The 13,179-nt window shown below is 34.8% G+C and overlaps 1 protein-coding gene and 1 long non-coding RNA gene across 4 annotated transcripts in view; both read left to right on the top strand.

Moving 5' to 3' along the window:
- The window catches only part of LOC149775498 (uncharacterized), a 64,413-nt gene that overhangs the window by 31,015 nt on the left and 20,219 nt on the right, over window positions 1–13,179 (top strand). The window contains exon 1 of one of the 3 annotated variants that reach the window (XM_089944389.1): window positions 6,442–6,822. The exons of the other annotated variants lie outside the window; for them this stretch is intronic. Coding sequence (XP_089800515.1) covers window positions 6,629–6,822 — 194 coding nt within the window. The 5' untranslated portion in view covers window positions 6,442–6,628. Of the gene's footprint in view, window positions 1–6,441; window positions 6,823–13,179 lie in introns of those variants that run through there. 3 annotated transcript variants of the gene reach the window in all.
- LOC149775499 (uncharacterized) lies at window positions 3,263–4,155 on the top strand. The gene is made up of 2 exons (XR_016416626.1): window positions 3,263–3,301; window positions 3,779–4,155. It is a non-coding gene; the product is annotated as an uncharacterized LOC149775499 (long non-coding RNA).

The following is a 13,179-nucleotide window of genomic DNA, read 5'->3' as shown; positions in this document are numbered from 1 at the left end:
TATATATATATATATATATATATATATATATATATATATGACAGACTCTGAGAAGAAACTCGTACGCCTCAGGATATTGGTGTCACCACTGAAAAACAGATATGACATAAAGAAACATAAGTATACACAAATATTATCAGGACCAGTTTGTAAGTAATTAGGTTAGTATATGAGAAAAAGCTATAGCGTTCACAAAAGAAAATCAATGTATGTTTCTTTCAACAAATACCTAACATGTCTGCTTGAATGAAAAGTTTATAGAGAGCGTTTGAACAGAGAACGACACAAAACCAGAACATAAATAATGCAATTTGAATTACGAATGTCAGAAACACGTACATTTGTTTTTTCTAAAATAATTTGTCTGATTACCTGGTTATGATAGCCAGGTGTTAATTTAGATATTAGCTGAAGGTGATGCAGGTAAACATCGTACTGAACAACAAAATGTGTGTGTGTGTGTGTGTGTGTGTGTGTGTGGATTTTTAACACAGCTTTAAAAATTATTCAGTCATATCGCTTGGACGCTGCAGTGTGGTAGTTTAGAGGGATGTCTATCTAACACTGGGGCATCGTGTCACAGACAAGTAGCATGATGTCCCACCCAGTCAGTTTGTCCTGACACCGGGCCGACCAGTCCTAACACTAATCTCATAAATCGGAGCGCCTAGCGAGGCAGCTGTTAGTACAATTTTTATAAGTCTTTGGTATTACTCGAACGGGGTTAGAACCCGCTACTTCTCGCATACGAGGTGGACACTTTAACCACTTGGCCACTGGAGCTGTCTTTGTGGAAAAATGGAAATAAATAATAGACCGAAGGATAATATAGTTTGTAGATCAATTTAAATTCATGTGACAGTCAATAGACCAATTAACCCAAATAATCAAAACAAAGCTCCCCCACCCCAAATGCATGAACTATTAAAAAATTTAAAGAAACGGTGTTACGTAAATATTACATTGACTAGCTATGAAAGATTTGTAAAAGCTTATATATCACCTAAAGAAATATTTTTATTCTTCATTTAAGTCAGTAAATTATGATTACCAAAACGTAAAAGGTGTCACAAAATATTTAAACCTTCAAAGCGTTTGAGAAATACATAACTAGTATATTACGACGGATATTTTAATGTTGTGTGACATGTTTTGAAAGTTTCGAAACGTCTGTGTCAACAAATACAATCCACACCCACACATGTTTTTATAGTGCTACAAGATAGGTACTACATAGATATGCCAAACCATAAATGCTCAATACTGCTTGAGTAATGATGATAAGATAAAAATTATGATGATGACGAAAGTTCAAGGCCATTAATTATGTATATAAATCCAAAGAAGCTCTATGAAAGACTACGATACAACACATCCCGTCATGTGCAAAAATGAATATTTAATCGCAAGGAAAATAACCAGTACATGTATTTACTCTGATAATACATTCAGTAGATTTATTTATTAATAACGAACCAAAGTAGAACATTTTATGCATTTATATGTTGTTTTTATGTTTTGTTTTGTTTTTTGGTATGATGGGTGGGTGCTTGTTTTACAACATAATGCCATTATTTACAGTTTATGGAGTCGCAAGAATCCTAGATCTATGCACCTTAGAGTATAGTTTGTATATGACACTTATGTACCGTGACGATTAGATTTAATCTCGACGTTGATTGTTTACCATTAATCCTACACAAATTCAACGAAAGTAAATATATATTCAATTCTACAAGATTAATAATGTTTAAACAAATTATGTCTAAGCTTGACATATTTATTTGAATAACAAATTGTTCTATTACATATATTGTGTGTAGCTTGAATTCAGCAAAATGTGTCGAACCAAAGTAAAATCCTTGATTGTTTCAGACTGAAATACGTCGTGCAGCATTAAGATTGTTCGGGCTGTCTGTTAAATCATTCATGCTATGCAGCGCTGAAAGGATACCAGCATTATCTGGTGTCTTGTTATTCAAGTTGATGAGTGTCGTGTCATAACAACACATTAGCTTTACGATCTGTCGATGGCTGTGTAAGATTTATTCTTTCACGTCATTCTGTTTCCGATTTGAGAGTATCATAGTCTTCTTCTGAGGCCAATCTGCAACGTATCTATATCGCTGTTTATTCTCTCCTTGATTAACTGTAAATTTCGTTGAAAAATTAGGCTCTGACGAATGAGCGTCTACTCTTTCTCTTACGGTTTGCTATGGGGTTTTTTGTGCTCTATACACGTTTCTGGATCTCTGTCTAAACAGTCTATGTACGTCGTTTTGCTTCTTTTCTTGAATCTGTTTTTGCAGGTTTGAGAATGTGTTAGTTCATTAATTTCTTCCGTATTAAAAAGCTAATAATTTACTGATAGCTTCATCAGTTAATATAACAGAAACACGTACATTTTTGATACGGTTATTATTCAGGTTCATGTCAGTGATAATTGCTTAAACATGTGTTGCATCTTTCGTCTCTGATTTCATCTCAATATTCAAAGGTAAAACACTGGATCCTCTAAGCGAAATCGTAATCATTTCGATTATTTACTTTGCGTGATTAAACATAAATTAAACTCGGACCGTGTAAGTCTATCACTGTTCCATTTTTATTAGTGATATTAAAGCTGTCATTTAAAACCACTTACGTTTAACAACCATTAAAATCGCATGAAACAACATCCTAACGAAACAATGTTTTCATGATAAGTTTTTAAAGAGGCAGAGATTCTTACAGGTATGGCCAGTTGTCGTTCGAGTAATCGCTGGTTGACATAACGGTGGAAAATACAGAATTTGTTTTTAGGTTTCAAAACTCTACAAAATGTACAAGATTCATTAAACGTCTTTTACAGATCTCTGGCATAGGAAGCATAGCAATGTTAAGCTGTAGCTGGTCAAACACGCCAAGTAATTGTTAATCGGAGTAACGAGAACATTTTGAACTGTATTCTTCTAACATTCAAAATCTTTACCTTAGTTGTTGTTACATGAACTACTTGCAATATTTCCTTTTTAAACAACTCATATTTCATTATTTTCAGTTATGTATTGGAACATCTTGTTTTATTAAAACATCTTTTTTCATAGTTCCACGGAAATATTTATCCTCTGTATCTTGATAGTTTGTATTATTTCGATTATTTCTGGTTCCGTTGCTTGTCTCTACATACATCTTATACTGAGTGATACTTTCAAGTTTGCTCACACCGGTTCGTAAGTCGTGTATAAACTAAGCTATTATTATTACAAGCCATGTTTGATGTCTCAACATGCCGCAGGCTAGAGTTAATCTCTTACGCAAGGTTAGAATCTTGTACATTTTGTAGATTTTTGGAACCTAAAAACAAGGTTATTCGCTAATAGGTTATTTCGTATTAAACTAATGCATTTATTCATGTGATATGGTAGAATTTGCACATGCTTGAATTTTGAATTTGGAAAAATATTTGAAGTGTGTAAGGTTAGTTAATATGGACGTATATAACAGAGCATGGACATTTTAATGTTTGCCTACTTTGTATGAACTGCAATGTAAAGAAGTACGTCAGAGTGTTGTGATATTGTATAGTGTAACTGAATTAGGAATATGTAGAGATGTGACCAATTTATTGATGTGTGTACGTGACGTAAGTGATACCATGCTTTTATTACAACGTTGTTTTACCTTACAAGGACGTTTGATTATTTCGATGTTAGTACCCGTTATCTGATGATAGGCTGGGTGTAGTGTGAGATGAGAGGGCTTAGGTAAAGATTGTACTGTCCTTGCGTTTTCACAGGAAGCTTTTGGGGGGATAGAACTTCCGGTTCAGTTATGTCCTGAGTCTCTAAGAGTGGAGACGGGAGTGAAACTAGCAGATCCGTCTGAGTCGACAAGTCTTGTCCGTATAGAGTCGAGCAGGAAGGAAGAAAAAGAGTCGAGGATCAGAAAATGGAGTATCGATGAGTCGGTGGAGAGAAGTAATTTGGAGAAAGTCGGAGGAAGAGGAGAAATTTGAGGGATAGGAGAGAATAACACACATATGAGTAGAACACAAGGAGAGCTATTGCACACTACAAACCAAATTATGCAATAATTGGCTATCACATGGTCGAGCGGAAGGAGAGTACTTGGGAAATTGTAATCATTTGATTATTGAATTGTCATTAAATTATTATTAGCTGAATTTCACTTTTTGTATATGCAGTCATTTAACCGTCGGAATTCCTGACTGGGGGCTCGGAGCTTTATATTTCACTAATTATACTACCAACCAAAATCGAGCCTGGGTGGGACTTCTATAATAATTTTACTAAATATTGGAAGCACCCCACTCCACACCTACCACAGTGTCGGCATAACAATCTCGACACGCCAGATAATTTAAATAATGATTTGGTTTAGTGTGTTACTTCACAACAAAGCAAGTAAGTTATTTACTACCGATGCAGTTTGAATAAAATGCCATTTCCAAAGGATCATATGGTAGGATTCGAACCCGCACCCTTTCAATTGCGAGTCCGACACGCTGGTCAATGAGCCACCGTGGCTCCTACAGTTAAAAGAAACATCCTCATGCTGATTTTAATTTACTTTTTATGCTGTATGTCGTCTTCTATCTTGCATAGAAGTTACTACTGACAAATGGTACTGTTTTATCAAGCTTTGAGATATGGTTGCATACCAACACTCTCGTGGATAGATTTCGCAACACATTCTAACCTTGTTACACCAAACCCTCTAGTCACAGGAACCATTCCACCGATAGATATTCCAGCAACATCCAGTCCAGCTTTTATAACATCCAAACCACTCAAAATCATTTTTGTTGTTGTTGTTATAACTACCATAAAATTAGAAACGTTGCATGCTACTTTGCATTTATACAAACACCTTTCTAATGCTCGATCTCTTAACCATTTTTTAAAATCTCGTTATTTGTTTTCCTCAGCTAGAAATTAAGAAATTAAGTCCTGTGTCCCAGAGGAACATGTGCACTTTGGTAGGCTCATTTTTAGGAAAGCTGTAACTTAAACTTGGAGTAGTAATATACTTAATAATAACGTTTCGTGCAAGATGATGCACTGTTGGATTTTTCACTGGTACTTCACTAAACTGACCCATAACTTAACTGTTTTATTTGAACTAGTCTTTGGATATAAGTAATAATCATATTACATATGTAAATTAACGTAAATGTATACCTTACAAAGGATGTAACGATTACAGCTTTATCATAAACGACCTGTATTTGTTGATCCCAGAAACCTGTCTTTGTAAGGGACGCTACTCACGTAATAAAGTATTTGTTCAGTCTCTGAGTACATGCTCCTACGAGAAAAACTATTTGAGAAATGTGCGTGTCAAGAGGTCCTTATTACGTTGAATAGATACGAAAGCAAGCAGAATAAACCGCACACGCCTCGAATATGGTCAAATTCGTGTTGTGTAACAATCGCCTAACAAATCAACACCTGCTCTAAATGTTTCGTACAGTGACAATCAGCCATGTAAATTCGTTCATCAGTACATGTATTGTTACAAACTCAATATGAATAAACGATTACTCGCCTCTAGTCACTAGTCTCCCATGTTTTATGTATGCACGTAGTTGTAGGGTTTAACGCCATTTTTCAGCATAGGCTATACATGGCGGCCAGTATCAATGGTGGAGGAAGATCCCGGGAAACCCCCGGAAAAAACCACCGACCCACGAGAAGCTAGTGGCACGCTTTCTCACATACCCGCACTGGTCGAACCCGAGACTCGAACCCACGGAGGCAGAGGTGAGATGACAATGATCCGTAACGGTGAGCGCTTTAGACCATTCGGTGCCCCGTATGTATTATGTATGTGTATATATATATTTCTCTATCAAGCTATATATATATATATATATATATATATATATATATATAGATAGATAGATAGATAGATAGATAGATAGATAGATAGATAGATATGTGTGTGTGTGTGTGTGTGTACACCCAGACAGAAAGCCAGTAAACGGCTAATATTTTCTGGTTGTGCAACTGTATGAGAGAGAGAGAGAGAGAAGGTCAACCTCTCTTGTTTCCTTATCCGTGTGTCTTTAATTGTTAAACGTGGAAGTGGTAGATGCATATTGTGATGAATAATTTGCCGCTCACACGATAGAGCTTCGCGGAGGTAAATTCTCTTCGCGGGGCCACCTCTCGCGCTAATCCGTACCGATAGTGCGGGGGGTGATTAACGGGAGAATTATAATACAAGCTAAAAACACCTTCAAAAATGCACACTAGGAAAAAAGTCTTTTCAGGCAAACACGAGGATTTAGGAATGTTGGTTTAAACAAATTAAATCAATTTTACATAAGTCGTGTCGAATAGTAACGGTAGTTGGCATTTGATCAAGGTCAGCCCTGTTTGTGGTGAATTGTCCTGTTTCTATTGTGCCTCAGGGATGGTACTTTAGATAATATAATGCCAACTGCTTGTTCATTAATTTAGACCCCACGGAGTGGGGAGCAGTGTAAATTTAGACTTCATTTATACATCTAGCATACAATGAAACATGAGCGGTGCCTCGCTACCCGACTGATATGATATCCCAATATATATTCAACATATAACGATAAACAGTCCGGGTCTGAAGGATTACCACAGATGACATGTCCTCAGAAAACGCGAATACGACTGCAGGGAATTCGGCCCCAACCTCAGAAAATGCGGCCCCGACCCCAAAGGGTCCACTTGGGCCTGTTCGTACTCAGGGATCACGTGCCAGGTTGGAAGAGAAAAGTCAGCCGAATGTACAGATGATATATATGCGATTTCCAGGACAATCTACAGGTCAATATGTATTGTAAGTGTTTTTGTATTACATTTTCTTACTTTAAAAATGCAGAGAGCATGCATAATGCGAGAACTATGTTGGCTTTTTTTTCGTCGCTCATAAACCAAGGAATGAGAATTTTTAAATATTTTTTCTTCTTCATAAAATACAACAGTAAAAGGCTAATAAAACCAACCATTACACATTTAGTATACCAAAAGGCGTGGGAATTAAGATATAAATTGTTTAAAATAAAAGGGAAAAAGGCAACGAAGTGATAGATTTGCATGTATTTTAATATATAGAAAGTCATTCTGAATTGAAATTTATCTGTACTTTGTATAAATCATTTATGACTTTTTCTGTACTATATTTGGGAAATTAGTGATGAAGTTTTCTTTGTTGATATTAAAGGCTGTTAGATATTTTATTCATAGATTATCATACATTTTCAAACATCTTTTCTAGTGTTGCCATCATTATTAGTAGTATAAACCTCTCGTAGATCACGTAATCAGTATTGATAATATAAATTCTCCATAAATTCTGTACTTAGTATTGACAGTTCTCCATTAATACTGTAATCAGTATTAATTGTATAATCCCCTCCATACATATTGTCATCAATCTTGATAACATAAACCTCGGCATAAATATTGTAATCATTATTGATACTGTAAACCTCTCCATAAATATTTTCATCAGTATTGTTAATATAAACCTCTCCATAAATATTGTAATCAGTATTGACAATATAACCTCTCCGTAAATATTGTAATCAGTATTGATAACACAAACCTCGATATAAATATTGTAATCAGCATTGATAACACAAACCTCGCTATAAATATTGTAATCAGTATTGATAATATAAACCTCCAAAAATATTGTAATCAGTATTGATAATATAAACCACTCCATAAATGTTGTAATCAGTATTGATAATAAAAATCTCTCCATAACCATTGTCATCAGTATTGACAATAGAACATCTGCGTAAATATAGTAATCATTATTGACAATATAACATCTGCGTAAATATTGTCATAAATATTGATAATATAAACCTCTCCTTAAATATTGTCATCAGATTTTAATAATATAAACATTTCCACAAATATCGTAATCAGTTGTGATAATAAAAACCGCTCCATGAATACTGTAAATAGATTCGCTAGCAGATGCCTCCATAAATACTGTAATTAGAATTGATAGTATAAACCTCTATATTATTAATCAGTATTGACATTATCAACGATTTTAAGATAAATGGAACTTCGTTTGTAAATGCATGAATTCAAAAACAGTTTCAATACTTTTTCTTCTCTTCATCTATGATTTACTTTAATAACCATAAGAGTAATTTGAATGTCCCTGATTCATATATAACGATCAAAAGTGTACTTTTTAGTCTCCCGACTCACATTTAACGATCAAAAGAGTACCTGTTTGACCCTGAATCACTGTTAACGATCATAAGAGTACTGTATAGTCCCTAATTCACATTTAACGATCAAAAGAGTACCTGTTAGACCCTGATTCACTGTTAACGATTATAAGAGTACTTTATAGTCCCTAATTCACATTTAACGATCACGAGAGTACTTTTTGTTCGGATTCACTTTTAACGATCATAAGAGTACTGTATAGTCCCTAATTCACATTTAACGATCATAAGAGTACTTTTTGGTCCGGATTCACATTTAACGATCATAGAAATCACATAAATATGCACTGAATTCACACAAACACGGCAAGAATAAGAATTCGTGGAACTGATTGAAAAGAACTTAGTCTTAGATTGATAAGCTACCAATTAAAATTAAAGATATTTAAAATAAAGCAACGGAAGAGTAAATTATGCCACAATTAAGTGGTTAGGGGACCTAAATTCAATAAAATGAAATAATTCAGGAAGAAAGATGGAAAAACGAAGTTAAGAAATACATTAAAAAAACGAAGAGAACATAACCGGGGCTGTGAGTAATAAATAACTAAAAAATAAATAAATAAATACATGCACGCACGCACGCACGCACACACACATACACACATACATGCATACATACATACATACATACATACATACATACATACATACATACATACATTAGTACATATATTAGTACAAGTAAGTTTTGCTCTGAAGACCTTAAATTTTGCTTGTAAATAATGTTCCCCCTGCTAATTCTTCTACGAATTAAACAATGCTTTTCTTTTATTGGGGGCAGAGTGGCCGAGTGGTCTAAAGCGTTCTCCGTTACGGGCCGCCATGTATAGCCTATCGTGTGCTGCAAAATGGCGTTAAACCCAACAACAACAACAACAATCTTTTATTGGGGCGGGGAAAACTCGGATAATTTGACTAGTCTGTGTAATTAAGATACGAAGTTGCTTTGGTTTTGTTCGTCTTTATTAGAGGGCAATTAACCACCTACACGTAGGAAAAAAATTGTTTTGTAAACGCTCCTCATTAATTATCATTTTGGAGACCTGCTATTACCTTTCCGTCATATCTTGTTTGCTAAAATGGCAAGTCTGAAAAAGAATAGAAATATAAGGTGCAAATTTTTTTAATAAAGATTAATAAGAAAACAAAAAGAGGTACATGCATTTCAACGTGGAACATTACACAGCAGTTGTTACAGAAAGAGACGCACATTGTTTCCTATGAATATTTGATTTTAGGAGATTAAATACAAAAAGAGCCACACATGGTTTCCAGATGCAATATTTGATTTTAGGAGATTAAATACAAAAAGAGCCACACATGGTTTCCAGATGCAGTATTTGATTTTTGGAGATTCAATAGTTTGCTAAAATATATTATTTTCTTCAGAAATGAATTAGTTGTCTTAAAGATATAGTAAGCACGTCATACTCAAGTAGTGTACAAACAAGTGTAAAATGTATACAATGTTTGAACCACCAGAAAACATAAGATTATATTTTCGTCCATTTATTACGTAAACGTCAGTAGCCTAGTGGTCTTTAACGTTGGTATCCGCGAGTCAATTATTTGTTCGGAAGTTGTGGGTTCGGGTTCTCAATGCAGCTTTTCTTCATTTTACATGCAACATCCGGGAATATAATAAGAGTACATATTTCCTCCCTTTAACAAGGTAAACGTCTCAGCTTAGTGGAATATTTCAACTTTCAAAATTAACTGTTCTATGGTAATACATTTGTACATTATTCAGAATGATTCCAATTGGGGGAAGTGTGTCTATATAATAAATTGGTACATATTTAAATAGGTACAATATTTAGAACAATTCCAGTTTGGTCAAGTGTGTCTTTTTATTTAATAATTTATGCACACACTTCTCAAAATCGTGGCGAAAACATTGAATCTGGCGAACTGGAATATAAGCGTCTACTGGGAATTTTAAACTTAAGTTCTCTCCACGGATACGCAAGTCTGTGAGTTGTTCTGCCTATTGTTTACTACTTGGCTATTCAAGTATTTGAGTCGTTCATCGCCCTGTTGTTTACTACATGGACTGCGCACGTCTGTGAGTTGTTAATCTGTCTGTCATTTATTGCTTTGGGTATGCGGGTATGTGAGTTGTTTTTCTGTCTGTCATTTATTGCTTTGGGTATGCGGGTATGTGAGTTGTTCATCTGTCTGTCGTTTATTTTTTGGGTATGCGGGTATGTGAGTTGTTTTTCTGCCTGTTGTGTACAATTGGGCTACATGTGCTACTGAAGTCTGTGAGTTGTTCTTCTGTTATTTCCTACCTGGGTTACATTGGCTACGCAGATCTGTGGGTTATTTTCCTATTTGTTATTTACTACTTGGGCTTAGCAGGTATGTGAGTTTGTTCTTTTGTTTGATAATTCCAGAGCGATCTAGGTCTGTGACGTGTTATTTTGTCCGTTGTTTTCTAGGTCAGTTTTCTTGGTTATTTTTCTATCTGTTGTTCATTACTTTGGCTACCAAAGTCTGTGCATTATTTTCCTGCCTGCTGATTACTATTTGGGCTATGCAGGTTTGTGAATTGTGCTCCTACCTGTTGCTTATTTCCTTAAAGTTTGCGAGTCATCGTTTTGTGTGTTGTTTACGACATGGGCTACACAACTGTGTTAGGTATTCCTCTATCTCTTGTTTACTTATTGGGTTACACAAGTCCGTGAGTTATGTTTCTGTGTATTGTTTACTACTTGGACTACTCAATTTTATGAGTTATTTTCCTGTATATTGTTTACTTCCTAAACCAAGCAAGTCTTTGAATTGTTCTTCTGCCCGTATTATACTACTTGGGTTACTCACTCCTCGATGCTGTTCTTCCGTCTTATTCCTTTTACAAAGCAGGCTCGAAGTCTTTCTTTCTTCTGTGCTGTACTACTTGGTGTTATGCATATTTAATTTATATGCTGTGTTGACTTTTCTCCATGATTATATGTTAGGTACATCTATATTGTATGACTGAACTTGGTCAGTAATTTAAATCAGGACCTACATAACTATTTGCATCTTTTTGTTTTAATTTGGTAAACAAAATATTACATAACCAAAACCTTCAATGATTTTAGGTTATATTTTAAGATAATTATTAACTGGAGGTAACATGTTTACTAATTTTCAGTTCAAGGTCTAACGTTATTTAAAAATTAGGAATGTTCTAGAGGAACTTTGTTTTCAAATTTGATGCCCATCATGCTGGTTCCGTTATTGTGTCGTAGCTTTTGACATACACATTGTTTACTTCATAATTTCTCAATCCTACTATAACAACCGAAGTGAATCAGTTTTTGTTTGAAAAGATTAATGTATTTAAAATATGAACTGGAACTACAAAGTACTCATTAATACCTCTTGGACTATATCACTATTTTGAGATTAAGATGAATTCATTCCAGGACATTTTGGATTATATCATTGTGATACATCAAGACTGTTAGCACATCACGACATTTCAGGATATTGATACATCAGTGCATTCAGTATCGGAATTTATTCGGTTCACCACTGGAATTCATTTGGAACTCTATGCATTGGGACATGTCATAGAACATTTGTGAATGTTTGGGATTTAATGCACAGTAATGTGAGTTATTTTTAAATTTTCACTTGATATTAGACGGAAATGAATTAGTTTTGAATTTTACAAAACTTGGGTTTCGCACTTTTATGTTACTTAGATTAGGACATTAAAATCGTAATTCTTGAGCTACGCCATCGTGTGAGTTGTTATCCTGTCTGTTGTTTACTACTTGTACTACGCAAGTCTGAGTTGTTCTTTTGTCTGTTGTTTATTTCCAGGGAGATGCATATATGTGTTTTATTAATTTGTCTGTTATTTAATTTGAAGCTAAATAGATCTTTGGGATATTGTTCCGTCAATAGTATATTTCCATGACTGCGCAGGGATGTAAGTTATTCTTCTGTCATTTGTCTACTACGTGCGCTACGAAAGTTTGTGGGTTCTTTCTTCTGTCTGCTCTCTTATATTTTGGCAACAAGAGCTACACAAGTCTGTGAGTTCTGCATGTTGTGACTTTTTATTTCCCTAGGCCAGGCAGGTCACTGAGATATTCTTCTGTGTGTCGTTTACTACTCTGGCTATGCAGGTCTGTGAGTTATTCTTCTGCCAGTTGTTGTCTATGGGTTATTCTTCCGTCTGTTGATGACTAAGTGGCCTGCTTAGGCTACGGAGGTCTGTGAGTGGTTCATAAACATGTTGCTTATATTCGGATCACGCAGTTCTGTGGAATAACATTGTTGTTGATAGAAGGACGATTTGTCTGTTGTTTGTTCTTTTGTTTTGTTTTGTTTTTATGACAGCTTCGGCTCCGCTTGGTTCCAGCCAACAAATGTTGCATTCACAGCTATATAGTGTCGAAAGAGGATCTAAACCACGAATGTAGTATAAATATTAACATCTTGTCAAAACACATTTCGTATTAACAATCCATGAATCGCTGTATTATAGTTTATTGTGTTATAATTGTATTTAAATTGCTTTGTCACTCATGTGTGTTTTACAATACAGTTAGACATGCATCGACTTTGAATGGAACAACTGTTTAAAGCCTGTAATTTATAAAAACAATGAGTGCACACATTTTATATCTTTGCTTCATTTGATTACATTATAATGTTCTACTATTTCACCACAGATACAGTACACGTATAGTTAAACCATTATCCTTTGTTTCTTTGCTCCTTTCGTTAGATCTCCGGTATGTTCACAGTTGGCATTACCTACTAAATTTTTATTTATTTCTTCTTCTTCTTCTTCTTCTTCGTCTCTCTCTCTCTCTCTCTCTCTCTCTCTCTCTATATATATATATATATATCTGTGTGTGTGTGTATCTGTGTGTCTCTGTGTCTGTGTAAGTACGATGTAGGTCACTTTGTATATTGTAATAAATGTTAGGACC

Source organism: Sinohyriopsis cumingii, chromosome 19 (assembly GCF_028554795.1).
Source record: "Sinohyriopsis cumingii isolate HCF-2022 chromosome 19, ASM2855479v2, whole genome shotgun sequence".
In the NCBI taxonomy this organism is placed as follows: domain Eukaryota; kingdom Metazoa; phylum Mollusca; class Bivalvia; order Unionida; family Unionidae; genus Sinohyriopsis; species Sinohyriopsis cumingii.
This window is presented reverse-complemented; position numbering and strand designations above follow the sequence as displayed.